We start from the raw sequence: 24517 nt of genomic DNA, 5'->3' as shown, positions 1-24517 counted from the left end.
AATTTTGCTTAAAGAAAATTTAAAAATATAACACTTTCTCCTCTCCAGTAATTTTAAGTATCACCCAGTTCCCACCTTTGTACTTCACAGTTCACATGTGGAAAATAGAAAGCAAATAAAATGAAATAAATATGGTACTGTTCAAATAAGGTATCTGGATGAAAGGAAAGTCACAGAGAGGCCTAACATTTCCTAATGGTGTTATATTGCATACAATCACTGAGGTCTGGGCTCATAGAACCTTGCCATTTGCACCTATTACCTCTGTAACAGTCAACATGACAATGTTATGACAGTGATTCAAGCAAGCAATTTATTTTTTCTCAGCAGAGGGCAGTTGCATAAAGAAAAGTCACTGAGTTTGATGTATTATCAAGTGATATTTCCTTTTGCATATGGATGGATTGGATCTCATTGAAAGAGGATCTTGTTTTGCCTTACTGCAACTTGTATTTCTACTGAGGATCCACAGTATGCAATATGATGTTTTAATGTGTTAGTATGAAATTTTTAACAAATTCAGAACTAATGATTCAATGTCTGAACTGTTTAATACCTCTAATAATATTGTTTTCATTTTAAGTTATTATAATAAAGCACTGTTTATATCTCAGAAACAATAGGTATTGGAGATATGAAATCATATTATGGGGGGGGGGGAATAAGGCTCACAAGAAGTTATCTTTCCTCAACACACTGTAAAACTACCCATGCATACATGTGATCACAAATACATACATATTTACACACAAACACACATTAAATAAATGTGAAACAAAAGGAACAACATCCATGATGTCATAGAAGCAATTTTGCAATTGTAAAGACTCATCACATTCCATTATCATCTGGAAATTCTTGTTTTCTGATTCCTCAAAACACTGTTGCTTACCATGTATAGGTCCATGTTGAGGGAGGATTTGAAGTATGAAAGTTTAATCATCTTTTAATGAAAATAGAAGCTAAATTCTACAAAGCTCTTGAAAACCTCTTGCCATTTACTGAGATATATGTAAGTACAAAATAATCTTTATGAGAAATAGCCAACATGGCAGGGCGAGAGCTAGCTTAGTAGTTACCAACTCACACTGTCCTTCTAAGGAACTATGCTTGATTCCAAACGTTCATGCCAAGTACCTCTTAATTGTCTATAATGTCTATAATTCCAGCTCCACACTCTCTTCTAAACTCCATAACCATCTGCATATATATATACATATATATATATATATACCTATTCACATACACATATATACATACACAAAAATAAATCCTTAAAAATAGTCAATGTGATTGCTTGTGAACTTTTCTGACATAAAATGATCATGAAAACATAACAATGAAAATACATAATGATAATATTTGTCATTATTGGTCATTTAAGTTTATCATTAACAAAAGGAAAACATAAACTAAAGCACATATCAGAGAAATTTTCCACATTACTGGCTCACAGAGCAATGCAGGAAGTCACATGACGTAATGTAGGCTATAGCCTTCTCAGCTTTTAGTAGGCCTTTCTCAGCCCTGAAAAGGCTGAGCAGTTCCCCAGCCTTGAGCCTGCTAAGCAGACCTTTAACATTTCCCATGACAGGTCTTATCAACCTGGACAGAGACGTCTGTCTTGGCTGCAGTAGCAACCACCAATGGGAACTTTGAAGTTTTGGCTGCCTGTGCTGACCTAGCTGCTACACCTTACATCAACTGAAGAAGGGGATGCATTTTGTGTTTTTCCTTTATAAATACTAAGCTTATTATTAAACTCGGAGCCTTCATTCGAACTTTTTCTTGTTTTCATTCCTCTCTCACCCTCTACCTTATTTCCAACCTCCCTTTCAGGTAAACCCAGTTTGGCAGTAGCTGCTGGACAACTTACAGGTGACTCTCAAATAAGGGGGCCTGAAAACGGGGGAAACTATGAGAAATGCTGCCTTGGGTGCAGCTCCACAGAAAACAGAAAACAAGTGGAAGTATCCAAGAAGCATGATAAGCAGCACACAGAATTAATGCTAGCGCTAGTCATAAATTTTATCATTTGTGACTGTTGCTGTAAGAAAGGAGCATTCAGAGGGATACAGACTAGGTTGAAGAGGTGTTGACATGACACCAACTTCACCTAGGTGTGGAAGCATAATAAGGCAGGGGAATTCTAAACAGGCATTTGTCTGCAGCCTAAAAGAGCTGCTACAGGCAAGAGGAGTAGGGTTTTCAAAAAAGACATTAGAAGAAATTTTAGCTCAAGTAGATTCATATTGTCCATGGTTTGCAGAAGAAAGAATTTTAAATAAGGAAACCTAGAATAGAGTTGGAGATTCTCTAGAAGCCAATCAAACAAATTCTGTTACTTTTTGTCTTTGGTTGCTTATAAGAGATGCTATTTATAATAATAATAAAGATAAAGAGACTTCACAGGTGTTAGTGCTGCTCAGGGACAGTTTGAGTAACTCCAGAAAGAATGCCTGTCAGACAAGGCTGTGATAGAAAAAGATACTCTTAACTTTAAATCACAGAAATGCAGACCTAGCATGCCTTATAGACCTAGGGAGATAGAACTTGGAGGTATGGATGATGAATTAGATCCAGAGGAGGAAGATGATTTAGAAGAAGTTGTTAAATGTTGTGATGAGGATTGGTCCATTATGTGCCTTCTGCTCCACCTATGGATTTTGAAGCAAGAGATACTGTTCAGGTGGACGTGCAAGTTTATAAATTAGAGCTAGAAGTTAAGCTACAAAAACTGACTAATGAGCTATGAGAATTAAAGGGGGCATCAAGTGCAAGAAAGAGCAATAACTCTAAGATATGTCAATCTCCACTGCAAAGAGCTGTGACTCAAGTTCGTAGAGAGGGTCAGGATACATCTGCAGTGCTGGATTTTTCTGTAATTGAGATAGTTGATCAGCAGGGCAATTCAGTCAGACAATATCAAATGTTAGAGTTCAAGGTAATAAAAGAGTTAAAAACAGCTGTGTCACACACAGTATGGTCCTACAGCTCCCTTTACACAAGCTTTATTGGATACTGTGATGGAAACAAATTTAACTCCTCAAGACTGGAAAGCTATATGCAAAGCTACTTTGTGAGGAGGAGATTATGTACTTTGGATTTCTGAATTTAAAGCTTAATACAGGAGAATTGAAAGCTTTATTTCATATTCTTAAGGGGAGTGCTAATCCTACCTCTCCTCGAGTTTTAACATCAGAAGGTTTGTTGGACCCTCTTCAGCAAGTAGAAAGCGCTATTGAAAAAGAATATATATTTATAGATTATTCTTTGCCTTTACATTTGTTAATTTTTAATTTGAGCCATACGTGTACTGAACTATTATGGCAAAATGCTCCTCTTATATGGATACACTCAAGGATATGTCCTAAATGCAATACATTGCCATATTATTAAGCAGTAGCTCATATGATGATGCTTGGAAGAAAGCAAGCACTTATTTATTTTAGCAAAGAGCCAGATATCATTATTCAACCTTTTAATATGGATCAAAATATTTGGTTAAAGTAGCATAGTATAGATTAGATGCTTGTACAAATAGAATTCGAAGGCAGTATAAACAATAATTCTCCTCAAGATAGGCCAATAAAAATTTTAAATGGGCATAAGTTTATTTCCTAATATGACATGTTTACAACCTCTACATAATGTTCTTTTAATATTTACTGATGGCTCCTCTACAGGACTGTAGGATATCTTATAAATAATCAACAGGTAGTCATAGAGACTCCTGGGCTTTCTGCTCAGGTGGCAGAATTTACAGCAGAATTAAATGTTTTTCAGTCTGTACATGACACTTTTAAACTTTTTACTGATAGTTTATGTGTTGCTCAGTCAGTTCCTTTGTTAGAAACTTGTGGTATATTTCATTTCAATATGCCAGCTGGATCTCTATTTTCACAATTGCAAGACATCATTCTTGCTAGAAAAAAATGCTTTTTATATTGGTCATATAAGAGCTCATTCTGATCTTCCTGGACCTTTAGCTGTAGGCAATGATTGTATTGACAGAGTTTTAATAGGAGAAGCTTCTAGAAATATGATTGATCATTGTTAAAAAGTTTTTACTGCTATGGGATTGCCTAAAATTATTAAGACAGATAATGGGCCTGCTTATACTGGAAACAACTATATACAATTTTGTAAGGAATTTGGAATTGAACATAAAACTGGAATTCCTTATAGTCCAAGGGGACAAGGAATTATTGAACGTGCACATCGTACTCTGAAAAATTGGATTTTAGAAACAAAAAAGGGAGAGTTATACCCTCCAAGGTCACCAAAAGCACATCTTGCTTTTTTTCTTACTTAAAAATTTTTGCAAACTGATGCTGAAGGTTAGTCTGCAGCAGATCACCACTGCCATCTAATCACTTCAAGCTAATATACAATGGTTAAATGGCAAGACCCTCTAACTAATACGTGGAATGGTCCTGACCCTGTTTTTTTATGGGGATGAGGTTATGTTTGGGTTTTTTTCACAGAAAGAAAATGGAGCTAGATGGCTGCCAGAAAGATTGGTTCATCAAGTGGACATAGATTCTGAGCCTTCTAATGATGATGATACCAATGCTGAAGACGGCTCAGAATTCCTATCAGCCAACTAAGTTAACCTAGACTGTAGTCTCTACTCTTACTGGAAAGCAGATGTTTTCAATCAATTCTACAAAACCACCCTCCTTATACCTGGTGGCCTGATCTTGTTTTTCATCTTTATCACAGCAGGTTTAGACACTTGGGATATACCTAAGCAATTACCCCATGAAGGTTTACCTGAGTGTGATGGAAAAGAATACTGCTCCCGAAAACCTTGCTCATGTGAAGGTTTAATTGGAAATGTGGGGTGTAGACATCCAGTGCTCAGAGACAATATGCACCCTTGTTCTTTCTATGTGTGCCCTGGGGATATCAGGCTCATAATTGTGGAGGACAGAAGATTTTTTTTTTATGTGCTGCTTGTGGATGTGAGACCACAGGAAATATTTATTGGAAGCCCCAAAGAGATTTAATTGTAGTATATAGGAATTCAACAGGTCCTGGCCTGTCTAGTTCTAGTTGCAAAAGCAATGAACATTATTTTTATGATGGCTTTAGTTGTGCCAAAGTTGTGCTGTCTGAATCCTGGACAGGAGTAGGATCTTTTGTTAGTTTTCTCTGCAATCCTATTGTAGTGAAATTCATTGAGTCTGGGAAAAAGTTTAGAGAGGACAAGATTAAAAGAAGGACTTGGTCCACTTGTCTGTCACTGTGCCAATACCATGCAGTTTTTAACACTATTGCTCTGTAGTATTGCTTGAAGTCAGGGATACTGATTCCCCCAGAATTTCTTTTGTTGTTGAGAATAGTTTTAGCTATCATGGGCTTTTTGTTATTCCAGATGAATTTGAGAATTGCTTTTTCTAACTTTGTGAAGAACTGAGTTGGGATTTTGATGGGGATTGCATTGAATCTGTAGATCGCTTTTGGCAAGATGGTCATTTTAACTATATTAATCCTGCCAATCCACAAGCATGGCAGATTTTTCCATTTTCTGAGGTCTTCTTCGATTTCCTTTTTCAGAGACCTGAAGTTCTTGTCGTATAGATCTTTCACTTGTTTGGTTAGTCACACCAAGATACTTTATATTGTTTGTGGCTATTGTGAAGGGTGTCATTTCCCTAACTTCTTTCTCAGCCTGCATATTATCCTTTGAGTATAGGAAGGCAACTGATTTGCTTGAGTTGATTTTATAACCAGCCACTTTGCTGAAGTTGTTTATCTGCTGTAGGAGTTCTCTGGTGGAGGTTTTCGGGTCACTTAAGTAGACTATCGTGTCGTCTCACAAAAGAATACACATGGAATGCAATCTCTGATAAGTGGATATTAATTAGCCCAGAAACTCTGAATACCCAAGGCACAAATCGCATAACAAATGACTCCCATGAAGAAGTATGGAGAGGGTCCTTATCCTGGAAAGGATTGATCTAGCATTGGATGGGAATATAAGGACAGAGAAAAAGGATGGAGGTGATTGGAGAATGGATGGAGAGAAGAAGGTTTATGGGACATATGGGGAGGGGAGATCTTGGAGAGGGGAAATCATTTGGAATGTAAACAAAGAATATAGAAAATAAAAATATTAAAAAAAAGTAAAGAATGCTAGGAGATCTCCAAGACTCAAAAAAAAAAAAAAAAAAAAAAAAGGACTTGGGGACTTTTGACCTTATAATAAATGTTATGATGATGGATTACTTTTTACCATTAAGCTTAAAATTGAACATATGTCTTTTTCAATAGGACCTAATAAGATTATAAATAAGCCCCCAAAGAATAACAATAAATTTAAAGAGAAGCATAGTGTTAATACGAACAGGAGTAATATTGCTTCATTATTTTCTTCTCCAGTATATGGTATTCCTCATAGTCCTCCAGTTGCTACCACTACTTTTTCTATATTTCCTATTTCCCTTACAGAATTAATGGAGGGCATGTTTCATAGGTTTAATGATACTTGTCCTAATATCACTCACTCTCATTGGCTTTGCTATGACATAGCTCCTCCTTATTATGAAGGTATTGCTTTATTATCTAGCAATATTTCTTATTCTAATAGTTCTTCTGATTGTTGATGGAATCACAAATCTGGCATGGGTATTTTTCTACATGAAGTTTCTGGACTAGGTACTTGCATTTATAAACGTAAAAGAAAGAGCTTATACAATCAAATGCTTATTGTTTCCACATCTTGGTCTTATTCCTTCAAAGAGAGATGGTGGATTTGCTCCACAGGTCTTACTCCCTGCATTCATACACAAGTATTTGATAGCTCCAAAGATTTTTGCATGTTGTTTCAATTTATTCCTAGACTCCTTTATCTTCCTTAGGACTTCGATCATTGGGAGGAAGACTTCTCTTGCTGCAAGAGAGAACTTGCCTAAGCAATAACTATTTCAGTACTGATGGGCTTTAGTGTGGGAGGCACAGCTACAGTCACTTCTGCCCTAGTTTTGCAAGGAAAAAAATATGAGCTTCTTAGAACAGCAATAGATACAGATATAGAAAGGATAGAAACCAGGGGCCACTCCTCTATTCTTTTTGGACATCATTTAATATATGGATTATGTCTTGGGTATTCAGAGTTTCTAGGCTAATATCCACTTATCAGTGAGTGTATATCATAATTGATCTTTTGAGACTGGGTTACCTCACTTAGGAAAGACTCAGTGCAAGAGTATAGGGGAATTCCAGAACAGGGGAGCGGGAAGAGGTAGATGGAGGAACAGGGGTAGGGAAGAGGGCTTCTGGGACTTGTGGGGAGTGGGGACCCAGAAAAGGGGAAATCATTTGAAATGTAAATAAAAAATATATCAATAAAAAAGGAAAGGATAGAAACATCTATTTCTTTTTTTTCCAGTGTATCATTTTTTTTTATTCGATATAATTTATTTACATTTCAAATGATTTCCCCTTTTCTAGCCCCCCCACTCCCCGAAAGTCCCGCAAACCCCCTTCTCTTCCCCTGTCCTCCCACCCACCCCTTCCCACTTCCCCGTTCTGGTTTTGCTGAATACTGTTTCACTGAGTCTTTCCAGAACCAGGGGCCACTCCTCCTTTCTTCTTGTACCTCATTTGATGTGTGGATTATGTTTTGGGTATTCCAGTTTTCTAGGTTAATATCCACTTATTAGTGAGTGCATACCATGATTCACCTTTTGAGTCTGGGTTATCTCACTTAGTATGATATTCTCTAGCTCCATCCATTTGCCTAAGAATTTCATAAATTCATTGTTTCTAATGGCTGAATAGTACTCCATTGTGTAGATATACCACATTTGCAAGAGTCTCTAACATCCTCTACATCCTTTGGTAGTACTTCAGAAGAGGAGGGGACTTGATCTTTTACTCCTTTCACAGGGAAGACTGTGTGCAGCCCTCCACAAAAAATGTATTTTTTTTACATCACTCATTCAGGAGTAATAAAGAATTCTATGGCTAAAGTTTGAGAAGGGCTGGCAAAATGAAAAGAGAAAGAGAACACAATCAGGGATAGTTTGAATCTTGACTTTCCACTTCTCCATGGCTTACAACTTTAATTTCTACATTACTTGGACCATTAATGAAAATTTTGTTGCTTGTAATTTTTGGACCTTGTATTTTAAACAGGTTGATTGCTTTTATACAAGATGGCTTTCAGCAAGCTCAGCTATTCACTGTGGCAGTTGTTCTTCATTATGGAGAGATGCATTAAGTGCATATGCATCATGCAGCTTTGATATGCCCTTCGTGGCTTTGGTCTGAATGGGAAAGAGTAAGCTATTGAAGGCCAGTTAGTCAGAGATGGGTAAGAGTGTTCTTGAGCTCCTATCTACCTAAGAAAGAGACAAACTCCAAAAAGCTGTGTTTGTTTTCCAGGATGGGTAAGAGGAGTAATATAGACGCCAACCTAACTCAGGCACAGTCAACTGGCTACTCTATATCCTAGACAGGATTATGGAAAACAAGTAAATCTTGTGCCCCCATCCAACAACGTACTGTTCATCTTTTAAAAAAAAAAAGTGGGGAATTGTAACCTTCTCAGCTTTAAGTAGGCCTTTCCCAGCCCTGAAAAGACTGTGCAGTTTCCCAGCAGGGAAAGCAGGCTAAGCAAACCTTGATTATTAACCATAACAGGTCTTATCAACCTGGACAGAGACATCCGTCTTGGATAGAGTTGTAGGTTCCCATGGGAACTTTGAAGTTTTGGCTGCCTATACTGACCTAGCTGCTACAACTTACGTCAATTGAAGAAGGGATTGGGTTTTGTGGGTTTTTTTTTTTTTTTTCCTTTATAAACGCTAAGCTTACTATGAAGCTTGGAGCCTTCATCAGAACTTTGTCTTAACTTCACTTTTCTTTTGCCTCCCTACCTTATTTCCAGCCTCTCTTTCAGATAAATCCAGCTTTCCTGTAGCTGCTGCATAGCTTACATTGAGCAAACACTGCTGGGATGAGACCCATTTTTTATAGATTGCATGAGAGTAAACATAGTCAACAAGGTAAAAAATGGAATGCTTAAAGAACATCATAAATTGTTTGGGAAGAGAAATATATAAAATTAGATTAAGGAAAAATATGTGCCATGAATGTTAGTTCTAATGTTAAAAAATAATTTAAAATAATGAAGTATTTCAAGCATAATAGTATTGGACTCTAGCAAGTAACTTGATAAAACTGAGACACATACAAACAGAAAATAATCATTTTAAATTACTCAAGACAAGCCTATCTCTCTGTGAGAAAATAATGTAATCTCTTCCTTAACTTCCAACTCATTTTCTTTACTTTGCAGGAAAGAAAATCAAGGCAAATAACATTAGACATGACTTTTCATTGGTAAAAGTCATGATATCTTGACTATATAACTTGGAATTCAGCCTTTGGCCTGGCTCTTTTTCCTGAGCTCTGCACTTCATATTTCAATTTCCCTAATATGCGTGACTATACAATTCATCCTATCCTTCACTGTATTCATACAAACTCACCAGCTGATCTCAGGCTAGTGTAGGTACTTTGAAATGCTTACTTATCACAGATGTATTATATCAAAGTGATTACTTGATAAAAATGTGTCTAGTTTTGTTTAAAGAATGGTAATTTAAATTGCCTACATGCATAGATAAGGTACTATTTCAAATTTACTACTCCAACCAGTAAAGTTAATAAGCATATGCTGTTCACAGAGACTGAATTGAAAGATTATTTATTACATCAATTCTTAATTTAAGTAATTAATCCCTAACTGAATTTGTAAAGATGTTGTATGATTCTGTTTCTCTTGAAATTCTTATACTGAGGCTTTGTATAGAAATAAAGAGACATTTGATTTCTTGCAAATCAGAAATGGCCATTATAAAGAATGATGCCTGTGAACAAAAATATACTGATAAGAATCAGGAAAGGGGATCAACAAATCATTACCTCACGGGGCTGTTGGAAGAATCTGGGTCATGAGCTGCTACGGTGCCAATGATATGCCCCACTTGTGTCGCTTCTGACACCTCCATGGGGTACAAGGGAGAAGAAAAAACAGGGGGCTCATCCACGTCTTCTACAATTATCTTAACTGTTGTTGTATCACTGAATGGACCCAAGCTCAGAAACCGGGGATCAGCATCTCGATTTGCAGCTTCTATGCGCAGTGTATAGCTTGTTTTGGCTTCAAAATCAAGTTCCTGTAAAGAAAATTATTAAGGAAATTAAATTACCACTTAGAGAGTCAGCAAAGCACAGCCTTTTCATTTATGAATATGAATAACCACAGAAGAGACTCTGTCACGAAAATGCACAATCAGCATTCAAATACAATAAGCATTTATGTCAATCAGAATCCTTGCTAGTTTTCCAGCTCAGACACTGGTTAAATGCTTTTGATCTAAAATAGTCCATTCTACTGTTATACATTGTTCATACAGACACAAGTCTTCACAAACTTTATCTGAAAGAATGTTATGATTTAAAAGTATTATCCTACAGGGCATCAGGTTCATATCCTTGTATCCTATATCTACTCAATAATATACATTATATGGGAAGAAAACTCCTGTCTTCACTCTGGCTGTCATTTAAAAGATAAATGGTTTAGGGGGCTATGCTCAGTTTCTGAGTTCTCGGGTGCTCAAAATGTAGATGGAGGGAGTGGGAATATAGTTATGGTGCTCAGAACCACGCTACAGCTTACTCCTTTCTATAAGGCACCCATTGTTGATGCTTTCCTTAACAGTCTATTACTAAACCCAAACACTCTTTAGTTAGGTGACTGATACTTATATTTCAGACTATTAAATTTGTAAGTGACACTCTAAGAGGAATAATGAGGTTAAAAAAACTGTTTAAGGTAGTCACTGCAAGTTTGAAAAGATTATAAAAATTAATTTTACACTAAAATACCATCTGTACAAAAAGATATATATATATATCTTTGTATATATATATATTTATATATATACAGTATGAGAATGCTGGGAACAATTACATGTGGAGAGAGACAGCTTTTCAAAGTTTCTATTCTCAATCGAATCACTGAAAAGGTTCCCAAGTTCTCAGACCCTCCAGAATGCACAAGAGACCTGTGAGGAGAGAGACTCTCAGGACTCAAAGGGAGGGACCTTAGATGAAATGCCTGACAGTAGGGAGAGGGAACTTACAGAGCCCACCTCCAGCAGGGAGACATGGCGTGAAATAAGGGAGAGGGGGATAATCCCACAGTCACAACTTTGACCCCTAAGTATTCCTGTCTGAAAGAATTACAGGGATAGAAATGGAGAGGAGCCTGAGGAAAAAAAGGTCCAGTGACAGGCCCAAAGTCAGATCTAGCCCAGGGGGCAGTTCCACGGCCTGACACTATTACTGAGGCAATGTATAACTCACAAAAAGGGACCTAGTATGATCATACTCTGGAAGACCCAATAAGCAGTTGAAAGACTCAGATGCAGATATTTGCGCCCAACCAATGTTCAGAAGCAGCTGTCCCCTGTTGGTACATTAGAGAAGGCTGAATGAAGCTGAGGAGAAGGGTGGCCCTGTAGGAGGACCAGCAGTCTCAATTAATCTGGACTCCCAAGACCTCTCAAACACTAGCCCACCAAACAGGCAGCATATACCAGCTGATATGAGGGCCCCGACACACATACAGTAGAGGACTGCCTGACCTGTGTTCATTAAGAGATGATGTGCCTAATCCTCAAGTGAGTGGAGGCCCGAGGGAGTTTAGATGTCAGATGTGATGGGGGATGGCGACATCCAAGAGGAGATAGTGGTCAGGGAGGAAGTATGGGATGTGGAACAGTCGGAGGGTACAGAGAGTTGAATAAATATGGATTATAAAACAATAAATTAACTAATGAATTAAAAAAAGAAAGAAATACAGGATTTACTTGCAATTTTATTGGCACGCTTAATCTCCAGACTTCTGAGAGAAGAAAGCTGCTCCTCACGTTCTCTGGGCAATACTGAGACTTAAGATGCATACAAAATTTGTTTTATGAACATAGAGCATTCTTCACTGAACATATTAATAAAATCACTCATCATTAGCAGAGGATGGTCTTGTCTGACATCTGTGGGAGGAGATGCTATTGGTACTGGGAATGATTGATGGCCCAATGTAATGGAATTCCAGGGCTGTGAGGGGGAGTGGGTGGGTTGGTGGGGGAGCACCTTCAAAGAAGCAGGGGAAGGAAGGAGGGTAAACTGGGAAAGGGGATAACATTTGAAATGTAAATTTTAAAAAATCCAATTAAAAAAAGAAAATATAATAGTGGCAGTTGGAATATAAATTTATGTACTGTGTCTACAGACATATGTGTGCATAAATGTGGGTATGCAGATATTCCAAGTCATCTCCAAAAGAGTATGAAACCAAGTAAAATGTATTGAAATAAATTTACATAGTATAAAATATATTGACGTGTATTGTATATAAAACAAAATACTATATTCTATATATAATATAGAATATATAATAGTTATGTAGCATATGCGATATATGATACCTGTAGTATATAAATATACCAGCACTCTTATACAAATATACATATGATATATAAATATGTATGCATGTGATATTTATCATGTAATTAGATTATACTTCTCTACTCTTACAAAGAAAAATTGATACACACAATTGGTTTCAATACCCAACCAAAAAAATCTTAGCAATTGACATTCTTATACAAGATATGTGTCATACACTATTAGGTCCATGCTCTTATTCTCAACACACATTTCTCTTTGAATTTAGAAAAGTAGCTCAATAAATTTTAACTGAATTGTAGCAAAACTACCAAATTAGAGTACTGATATTGAGCATAAACCACCTAAAAACTGACCTTTGCCTTTGACTCAGATGATGCAGATAGCCCAAATGGGAAAAAGTAAACAAAATTATATATACTTTTTCTTGATCACAAACAAAACTAACTTTGTAAATAGCTCCAGGGAGAATTAAAAGTGTAAATTATATCTGAAGTTCTATAAAAATGCTGAGGCTCAGGATAAGCAGTGACACAGATAGCATCTTGTTAGGAATTCTGTAGCTGTTTAATAGGAAATTACTGTGTTTACACTATTCATTGTTTTTTTTTTTATTTTGTGTGCACAATATGTGTGTCTCCAAACAATAGGGTATACATGTGGAGATGAGTGGATATCTCTGTTGATTTAGTTGTTTCCTTCCATTGTTAGGTTGACTGTGGGAATCAACTTAGGATCCCATCCCTACACTGGATGTACTCTTACCTACTGAGTCAGATCCTTGGATTCCTAATTTATCTATAAGACTTTGTAAAGTCTGAGACTTGGAAATTTCCAGCTTATTTGATAAGGCATCAAATTGATGATGAGTAGGATATGTGCAGGTGTGCATATTTTTAAGGGGTCTATCAGGTAATTTTGACACAATTACTCATTTAGAAGTTTCACAGTGGTGGTGAAATTTTACTGGGCCTGCACCTACAATTCAATGCTTGTTAGCAGGAGTGCTGAGAACTAAGTAGATAATCTGTATTCACCAGAAAGTGTTTGTAGACCTTGAGAGACTATAAAAACTTTTTGTATATCCTTTTATTTTGTCTCATGTTACTTATATAAATGTCAAAACACAAAAGAAAAGCTTACATTTAACATTATGTCTATATTAAACAAGGAAAGTTAAGATTCTATTTGCTATCTCTTTGCAAACCAATGCAAACCATAAACTACCTTTAAGATATTTAGGCAAACACACTCAACATTCCCAAAAGGTACTGTTCAAGTTAAATTTTGTCTCACCTACAAATAATAGTTAAAATTTGCTACAAATGTAAATATAAATATTTTATATTATCAATATTTTAAACACTTTGGGAGGCAGCACATGAGGTACAGAATCTTGGTGTTATAAATTCATATAAAAGCAATAATAATAAATAATCTGTCTAGAGCATGATGAAAATAGAATAATCAAAGAATTTATCTTATAAGTGAAGATTCAAGGACATGTTCCATGAAAAAAAATAGTTGCAAAGCATGTCACAGCCATGTACCCACTCTACAAACAGGAATGTGTGGCATAATACTATTGTGTTATTTAATAACTGGAGCATATTTTAAAAATTACACCTAATTCACTTTTTTATTCCTCAATATTGATATACATGAAATGCATTTTAAAAGTGTTACATTTGCTTACCGGGATAATCCTTTACACAATGGTAATGTTATTAAGACAGCTCAGATTAAGAAAGGGAAACAAATATGGGGCTTGAATCACAGAAGACTGGAAATTGTATAACAAATCAGCATCACACTGATACTTTAAATATATAATAATAAGACTAATGAGGCCTAGATGTCTGTATTATAAAGAACAAAAATTAGTAAAGCCATAAAGCCAGCCTGGGAATTATAGGTGCTGATTAGTCACATGTCAAGGATTCTCATGTCAGAGTCATAAGCAAAGAAGAAAGCAGCTGGGTTGCTAAAATTGCTTCACTGGCTGCAAAAGGACTTTTTAAATTTACTATTAGCAAGGATGATTATATCTTAGGTCAGGGTCTGTCAATATCCTGCATCTAGCCAGATGGCAAACATCAAACATTGTAAACTGTGTGTTCTCTGCCACATGTGAAGGTAGAGGCATAGTCGTGCATCAATGATTTTATACAGATGAACATGTAATTCTGTGTCATTTCTGTTTATCTCTGGGCATCCACATTTTCCAATGAATTAAAATCAGAAAATAATGTAGCCCGTGGATTTTATAAAACATACATATAGTAAATACAAAGTCCAATAATTTAAAAAAATCAAGGCAGTCCACAAAGGCCAGACATATCTTTTTGAACCAACTGCTCACTCTTCTTTCAACACCTTTAACTGCGATTAAAATGAACTATTTTACATTAACAGATCCTTCAGTCCTTTCTCTAAATCCTCCATTCAGAACCCCGTGTTCAGTTCAATGGTTGGCTGTGAGCATCATCATCTGTATTGGTCAGGAACTCCAGAGCCTCTCAGGAGACAGCTATATCAGGCTCCTGTTAGCATGTACTTCTTGGCATCCACAATAGTTTCTCCATTTGGTGACTGTATATGGGGTGGATCCCCAGGTGGGATAGTCTCTGAATGGCCTTTCCTTCAGTCTCTGCTTCACACATTTTCTCTGTATTTCCTTTTGTGAGTGTTTTGTTCCTCTTTCTAAGAAGTACCGAAGCACCCACACTTGGTATTCTTTCTTCCTGAACTTCATGTGGTCTGTGAATTGTATCATTATCTTCTTTATGGGTACTTCTATAACCTACTTGCATTAAAAATAATAAACATTTATATCAAGAAACATTCATGACCAAGTAATTTTCTTCCTTTAATTTTTTAAGACAAACTTCAATATTTTGGAAATTATGTGAATGCATGTATATGAGATTGAGGGTATGTGCACTTTAATGCAGTTATCCAGGAGTGGGGGGTCTAGTAAAGGGGAAATCATTTGAAATGTAAATAAAAAATTTATCGAATAAAAAAAAGAAAAAAAAAGAAATTCCAGATTCCATGAAGCTGAAATTATAGGTAGGCATGAGCAGTCCAACAAGCTTACTAGATACTGAACGAGCAACAATATAAGCTTTGAACCTCTGAGTAATTTTTAAGATTCTTTGTTTGATGAATTGTAAAAGAGGTGACCGGGAGAAGGCAGTGACTGAACTGTAAAAAATTTAAAGTAATTAAAAGACATTTAAAGAACTGGCAGATTAATGTGCATTGGGGATTGTGCTCCTTTAGGCTGTCGATATTGTAACCACCCCTGTAACATTGAACAATGAGCTTTGATGCAGTCATGAGAGGGCAGCTGATACTCAAATTGCCTGTAAGAAGGAGACTCCACAGTCTTCTTGCTCTACCTGCAAGGTGAAGACACACTGAGAAGACCTTTCTCAGAGTTAGGAAGAACGCTTTCTAGGAATTGATTTTGCCCTGACTTAGGACCGCCCAGGTTTCAATTGCAAAATGAGTAGATTTCTTTAATTATTTAAACAATACACTGTTTTTTTATTATTATAGCAGATTAGTAGGGAGGATGTACTATTTTGAAGAGATATGAAAACTATATATTTCAGAGTTCTACAAAAAGTTCCAAATATCCATGTTTAAGAGACAAAATATCTATGGCCTTATGGCCATGTAGGGTCCCCACCCATTATTTTTCTATTTTATCACACAGAATTTCTTCAAGCTTTCAGAGTATCCTGCAGTATTTATTAACCAGTTTAGGTGCTTGCACATCTCACTTACAATGGGGACATTCATAATTCATTTGGAAGCATACAAAAGTTATGGAAACAGGATGAGCTACACAGCTATTAGTTGGGCTATCATAATATTTGCTTTCCTATCATTTCTCCAAAGTAAGAGTTGCATCACAAATGAAAAAGATACCCATTGTCTCTTTGGTATATAAACTGAAAATTCAGCTAAGGTGAAATTTTAATAAATACAAGTCAAAACAGAAAAAAAAACTTACTGCACCTGCTTTTTCATCTTTATGTTTGTTTGTTTCTTGGTACAGCTTGGCTCATGTTCTATAGTCAAGCACATCTTCATTCTTTCATTCTACCATGTGACCTTCAGTTGTCTCCATGCTCCTTTTAGACTTTACACCCTTGTACATTTAGCCAAAGCTCTTGGTGATGATTCAGAAATGTTCCCAAATTAAATCTTTCATTATCCTCTGTACAACTCCATCAGAAGTGACAAGTATGTTTGTAACTAATTATGTATATATTGATAGAAAGTTCCAAATATCCATGTTTAAGTGACAAAATTCTCTATGAACTTATGATTATGTAGGCTCCCCACCCATTACTTTTCTGTTATATGATTTCTGTATACATCTGTTTTATATTCTCTAAAAACACTCTAATCAGACAATTTACAACCATCCATAACTCCAATTCCAAGGAATCTGACATTGTCTTCTGGCAGATACTTCACAGGGCATAAATAGACATATAAATATAAAATAAATTGTAAAGAGCACTCCATTGTGACTTGAACTATGTTTTATATCAGACATAATGTCTGTTTTTCATCATTCTTTCTTCTTCATTAGATGTTTATTAAACTTTTTTCTTGTAAATAAATGACTGTAAAAAATACAATGTTAATAGACAAAATAGCCTGTACTACAACTCTATTTTAAAGATAATCTTACTCTAAATAATTGATTGTTCAGAATCGTCAATGTAATCTACCACCACAGAGAAAGCATGACTGCAAAAAATAATTCTGTACATTTTATATAATGATTAAGCTCTTTCCCCAGTAGCTTCTAAAAGGCAAACACAACCTACTCTTTATGCAGAACTGCATGCAGTGCTGTCATTTCGTTTTTGTCCCTGGGTTGTGACCAAGAAGGTCTTAATGTTCTCTTCAGCTGTGGTAAATTTAGACAGTCTTCTTTTGGCCTCATTTTCCTAAAAAACATTTTCTTTAGAAAACTTGTAATGTAAATTATATCTCTGTTCCCTGGAGATTTAAAACCTTTTAAAACTTCTGTCCATTACTTACAACACAAGATTATATCTTTTGAAGCCCCAAGATCCAACACAATGAAATGTAACCAAAGAGATGAGGGGAGCTCTCCCTCCAATCAATGGAGTTAGTGTCTAGCTTTCAGATGCCTTATTCTCAGCTTAAGATCTCTGTTGTCATAAAAACAAAAGAAAGACAATTGAGAAACACTAATGAGCCATGGTACTTCATTTTGGAATTCAGTTACAAATCCATTTGCATTACTAAACCTGAATTCAGATTGCAGTAAAATGAAGTCTGATATTTTTCTCTCTCTTACAACAATGGTCTTGGAATTGAAGTCTACTTTGGTAAATTTTGTACAGTGTTATTTTTCTGTGATAATTACAAGTAATTTTAGAAAAATTAGGGCTTGTCTTGAGATTTTTGAATCATTAAATCTATACCTAGCTAAGAATTAAAAGTTATTTATTAGTTGAAGATAATGACAATAACATATAGCAAATAGATTATGGAATTATTTTGATATTTTATAGTGACAGGTGAAATATATCAAAACAAAATTTAAGAATCGAAGAGTGAGCAAAGGGGAGAAGGGTTTGGAAAGGGTGACGCTGGGGCCAAAGGAAAGGGAACACAAGCAAGCAAGGTTTAAACTAAATTAAAACATAGTTACTGCATGCACGCTTGCACACACACACAAACACACACATACATATTTTGCTCAGTGTTTATGATGTGATTTGTATGTATGCCTGAAGGGTACAACCATTTGGTGTTGGATACTTATTGCTATGTTCTTCGTTGAAGAGGACATTTTTATTGCTCTCAGCAGTCCTACCCTCTAATTCTTTGTATATCACTGAACCATTGAAGCTGGTAGACATTTGCTCACAGTATATGCTTTATCTTTTGGTGTCACTATTGTTCAGCTCATATGAAATTCAGTTTCATGGGTTACAACTATAATTCCAGGAATTTGAAGTTCAAGAGCAAATTCAGATACAGCACACATTCCAAACTGGTTTAAGTGACATTAAACAATATCTCAAAAACAAAAGAAAAATGTTGAATTTAAATCTCTGAACATGTGCTGGCTATTGCTTTAAGAGTTTTACAGTATTCAACCACTAATTATTCACAACTTATCATTTTCTGAGTTTTGTCACCTTTTAATCAAAAGTGGAAATTCTAAAAAGAGCAGTTTGAGTTTCTTATTCACAGTCATATATGCAGTGTCCTTTATAGCATCTTAGGATCTGTGTTTCCACAAACAATAAGATGCATCCTATGAGATCACTACAGACTAAGAACAAATAAACAACAGAAAGCAGACATAAACATGGAAACTGAAATACACTATTGGTCCAGTTGCTAAAAGACTTTCTTAGAATTTAATGGAAATAAAGACAAATTGTAGCAAAATTTATAGGAAAAATGAACATAGTGGTAAAAAGAAAGCTCAGCTCTAAGTATCTCATAGAAGAAACGAGAGAGCTTATACTAGTAGCTTGACTGCACACCTGAAAGCTCTAGAGCAAAAAGAAGCAAATAAACCCAAAAGGAGTAGATTGCAGTAAATAATCAAACTCAGGGCTGAGATCAACCAAAAAGAAACAGAAAGTACTACACAAAGAATCAACAAAACCAGGAGCTGATTCTTAGAAAATTCTTAGCTAGACTATTCAGAAATGAAAACAGACATTACAATGAAAACTGTGGTAATTCAAAAACTCACCAGATCATACTACAAAATCTTATACTCAAAAGAATTGGAAAATCTGGGTTAAATGGACAATTTTCTAGACAGACACCAGGTGTAAAAGTTAAAAACAGATCGGATAAACCGTCTAAACCATCCCACAATCCCTAAAGAAATAGAAGCAATAATTAAAAGTCTTACAACTCAAAAACAAACAAACAAACAAAAAAAGCCCAGTCCAGATGGGTTTAGTGGAGAATTCTCAGACTTTCAAAGAAGAAGGAACACTACCCAATTAATTAGGAAGCCACAATAACTCTTATACCTAAACTACACAAGGACCCAACAAAGAAAGAGAACACAGACCAATTTCCCTTATGAACATTGATGCAAAATTACTTAATAAAATTCTTGCCAAGTGAATCCAAGAACACATCAACATGACCATACACCATGATCAAGTAGGCTTCATCTCAGTGATGCAGGGATGGTTCAATATAAGAAAATCAATCAACATAATCCACTATATAAAAAAAACTTAAGAGAAAAAACACATGGTCTTTTCATTATATGCTAAACAAGCATTTGACCAAATTCAGCATCCCTTCATGTTAAAAGTCTTCAAAAGAACAGGAATTCAAGGTCCATGCCTAACCATAGTAAAAGCAATATACAGCAAACAGTAACCTACATCAAACTAAATGGAGAGAAACTTGAAGCAATCCCACTGAAATCAGGGACTAGACAAGGCTGTCCACCCTCTTCCTATTCAGCATAGTACTTGAAGTTCTAGCTAGAGTAATTAGACAACAAAAGAAGATCAAAGGGATACAAATTGTAATGAAGAAGTCAAAATATCACTAGTTGGAGATGATATGTTAGTATATTAAGTGATTTCAAAAATTCCACCCGAGTACTCCTAAAACAGATAAACACCTTCAGCAAAGTGGCAGGACATTAAATTAACTCATAAAAATCAGTAGCCTTCCTCTACTCAAAGGATAATCAGGCTGAGAAAGAAATTAGGAAAATGACACCCTTCACAATAGTCACAAATGATATAAAATACCTTGATCTAACTCTAACCAAGCAAGTAAAAGAGCTGTATGACAACTACTTCAAATCTCTGGAAAAAGAAATTAAAAAAGACCTCAGAAAATGGAAAGATCTCCCATGCTCATGGATTTGCAGGATTAGTATAGTAAAAATAGCCATCTTGCCAAAAGTACTCTACAGATTCAATGCAATCCCAATCAAAATTTCAACTCAATTCTTCATATAATTACAAAGAGCAATTTGGAATTTCATTTGGAACAACAACAACAACAAAAAGAATAGCAAAAACTATAATCAACAATAAAAGAATTTCTGGCAGAATCAGCAATCCTGACATCAAACTGTATTACAGAGCAATTGTGATTAAAAAAAAAGATTGTATGGTATTGGTACAGAGACAGACAGGAAGATCAATGGACTGGAATTGATGACCTAGAAATGAACCCACACACCTATGCTCACTTGATATTAAACAAAGGAGCTTAAACTATCCAGTGGAAAAAAGACAGCATTTTTAACAAGTACCTATTCTAATCTCCTCATACAAAGCTCATTCCCAAGTGTATCAAGGACCTCCATATAAAACCAGATACACTAAAACTTATAGAGGAAAAAGTGAAAAAGAGCCTTGAGCACATGGGCACAGGGGAAAATTTCCGGAACAGAACACCAACATCTTATGCTCTGAGATCAAGAATGGACAAATGGAACCACATAAAATTGCAAAGATCTTTGCCAATCCTACATCTGATAGATGGCTAATATCCAATATATACAAAGAACTCAAGTAGTTAGACTCCAGAGAATTAAATATCCATAATAAAAATAGGATACAGAGATAAACAAAGAATTTTCACCTGAGGAATAGAGAATGAGCAAGAAGTACTTAAAGAAATATTCGACATTCTTTGTCATCGGGGAAATACAAATCAAAACAGCCCTGAGATTCTACCTCAGACCAGTCAACATGGCTAAGATCAGGTGTCAATAAGGTAACAGCAGATGCTGGTGAGGATGTGGAGACAGATGAACACTCCTCCATTGTTGCTGGTATTGCAAGCTGGTACTACCACTCTGGAGATCATTCTGCCAGTTCCTCAGAAAATTGGACATAGTATTACCTGAAGACCCAGCTATACCTCTCTTTGTATATACCAAAAAGATTCTCCAACATATAACAATGACACATGCTCTACTATTTTCATAGCATCCTTATTTATAAGAACCAGAAGCGGAAAAGGACCCAGATGTCCTTCTACAGTGTAATGGATACAGAAAATGTGGTTCATTTTCACAATGGAGCACTATTCAGCTATTTACAAAGATGACTTCATGAAATTCTTAGGAAAGTGGATGGAACTAGAGAATATTATCCTGAGTGAGGTAACCCCATCACAAAAAACACACATGAAATATAGCCACTGACAAGTGGACATTAGCTCAAAAGCTCCAAATAACCCAAAATACAATTCACTGACCACATGAAGCTCAAGAAGAAGGAAGACCAAAGTGTGGGTGTTTTTGTCCTTCTTAAAAAAGGAGAACAACTTTCAGGAGCTAATATGAAGATAAAGTACAGAGAAGAGACTGAATGAAAGGCCACCTAGCAACTGTCTAACCTGGGGATCCATCTAATATACAGTCACCAAACTCCAATATGACTGTGGATGCTAAGAATAGCTTGTTGAAAAGAGACTGATATAGCTGTCTCCTGAGAGGCCCTACCAGAACGTAAAAAAAAAGAGTTGAATTCTAGCAATTTAAACCTTGCTCATGACCTAGAAATGTTCACCTGTATATAAAATGTGTGTCAAATAAAGCATATTCTTAAGTGTATGGATAAATGATTTGTCACAATTCCAAAGGAAAAAATATTCAAACATGATCCACCGATGTTGCTTTTAAATGTTCCCTTTCACCTTTGTGCACATAATATAGTAATGAAATACTGTGGAATCTATGATTAAAATAACCTTTTAAAATTGGCCAGTCAAACAAATTCAGAAATCAACATGTCATGTCAAAAGTCAGAATAAAAAGGAAACATTTACATTTTATGACCTTTATTTAGCCTCATAAATTTTATGAGTTCCTCCCTAGAAAATGTTTCTGTTTTTATCTCTATTTCTGTTTTCCCCTCAATTGCTCTGTCTCTGTCTCTCTTTTTCTATCTATCATTGTCTCTGTCTCTATGTGCCTCGCTCTCTCCCTCTCTCCCTCTCTCCCTATCCCTTTCCCTCTCCCTTCCTCTCCCTTTCTCTCTCATTCTTCTCTCTCTTAAACATATCTCTCTCTCTCTCTCTCTCTCTCTCTCTCTCTCACACACACACACACACACACACACACACACACACATACACACACATATACACACCAGTCAAAAATACTATGAAATCATGCTGTTGGTAATTAATACAGTCAAGGAAGAAAACAGATCTAAGTGATCCTCCTGTTTTGTTACCATGACTGTCTTGTGCTGGTATCAGATTACTATTACCTTTCATCAAAGACTGCTGATTTCTTATTTCTATATAAGACCTGAAATCTACCTCAAATGTTGATTAATTAACATTTAGTAAATTTTATACTGTGATTAACAACTTTTATCTATATGTTCATTTGCATATATTTATGGAGGTGTTGTTACATCTGCATTTATACATGGTGAATGTCTTACATTGTTTGAAATCCATTCATGCAGCCAATCAGAGTGTTTTCATTATATTTTCATCATATCTTGGGAGAGCGAGAAAGAGAAAGAGAGAGAGAGAGAGAGAGAGAGAGAGAGAGAGAGAGAGAGAGAGAACTATCCTTAGTATAATATGAGAATCGTCCATCTTAGGCTCTTTAGCAGCTGAACTAATTGAATAAAATCCATTAAGGAAAAATTTTAATGAGAGGAAAAATGAGCTGGAAATTGCATATGCTTTATATACAAGCTCAGCTATCATTTAAGAAATTATATAGTAAATAATTAATTTTGAAAGTCATTATCTCATTACTTCATGTAATCGACAATAGACATATTTCCACACAGGGAAGTAACTCTAGATATGACAGTTTTTTGCTGAGGACCTGAAGGTTAAAAGAACATTGCAAGTGCTATCTAGTTCTTCCTCTCAGCATCATAGTTAGAAATTCTACAAACATGATCTGCGATTTGGACTTTTCTGCCCCATTTTTAAGTATGGATATAACAAGATTGTGTAGATTGAAGAGCATAGTCATGCTAATGTAGCATGAGTATATTTTCTGGACAATGTGACAATGTGAACCACAAAGACTCAAACTTCTTATCTTTCAAGGAAATGGAATTTGAACACACCCATTTTCACTCTACTGTAACCCAATAATAATAATACATTTTGTAAATTAAAATTTCATATTTAATTCCAGCTGATGTTTTATGATGAAAATTGAAGTTCAGTAAAGAAAAATTTGCTGAACCTCAAAGAAAAAATATGAAAGACTGAAGGGACTGCGTTGGAAATTAAAGTATAGAAATGTACTGTAGTTGGAGTGAAAAACTCAGTTTCCACTTAAATGGGGATAATCTTAATGTTTATACTCTGTGAATTCTAAATCTCTATCAGACTTACTATAAATAGCATTACAAAACTATTAATGGACACAGAATATGCATTGCTCTATAATTTTACATTATTATGAAGGTTTTATTTAAATATTTTTACTTTGTGAACATACTATTCATAAAGCACAGATGCTGTAATTAAATTATATAAATAGAATAAGGAATTAAACAGACACTGAATCTTATAGATGTTGTGCTGCAGATCCATTAAGCATCTCCTGTAGACATTCATGCGATAATTGCATAACTAAGTGTAGTATTTCCTATTTCTCCTTGTTCCTAAGTTCATTTCATGTTAACTATGGAATACACAAGTGTTTAAAACATGTCATAAAAAATGTCCAAACCAAAATAATGTTTCCAACATAATGTTAAATAGTTTATGGCAAAGATATGATGTGAAGTTCAATTATACTCTGAATCAGAGAATTAGGAATTCAAATGATCAGGAATATACTCCAAATAAGACTTATCATCAAACTGTAATAACTAAATGGAAACCAGAATCCCAGTACTACAATGTAAGATAATATTTGCATATTTGTATTGAGCAGAAGAAAAAAAATATGTCTTTATCTGAAAGTGTGTAGCACATTGTTTAGCTGGTTGTAAATGTTTTCTGAAATCTGGAAGGACCTGGA

The 24517-nt window shown here is 35.4% G+C and overlaps 1 protein-coding gene across 1 annotated transcript in view; it reads right to left on the bottom strand.

Moving 5' to 3' along the window:
* Cdh7 (cadherin 7) overlaps nt 1–24517 on the bottom strand; it is a 144514-nt gene that overhangs the window by 43594 nt on the left and 76403 nt on the right. The window contains exon 6 of the mRNA XM_052200311.1: nt 9940–10193. Coding sequence (XP_052056271.1) covers nt 9940–10193 — 254 coding nt within the window. The remainder of the gene's footprint in view (nt 1–9939; nt 10194–24517) is intronic.

This window comes from Apodemus sylvaticus, chromosome 12 (assembly GCF_947179515.1).
Source record: "Apodemus sylvaticus chromosome 12, mApoSyl1.1, whole genome shotgun sequence".
Classification (NCBI taxonomy): Eukaryota; Metazoa; Chordata; class Mammalia; order Rodentia; family Muridae; genus Apodemus; species Apodemus sylvaticus.
The sequence above is the reverse complement of the archived record's forward strand: the minus strand, read 5'-3'. Positions and strand labels throughout refer to the sequence as shown.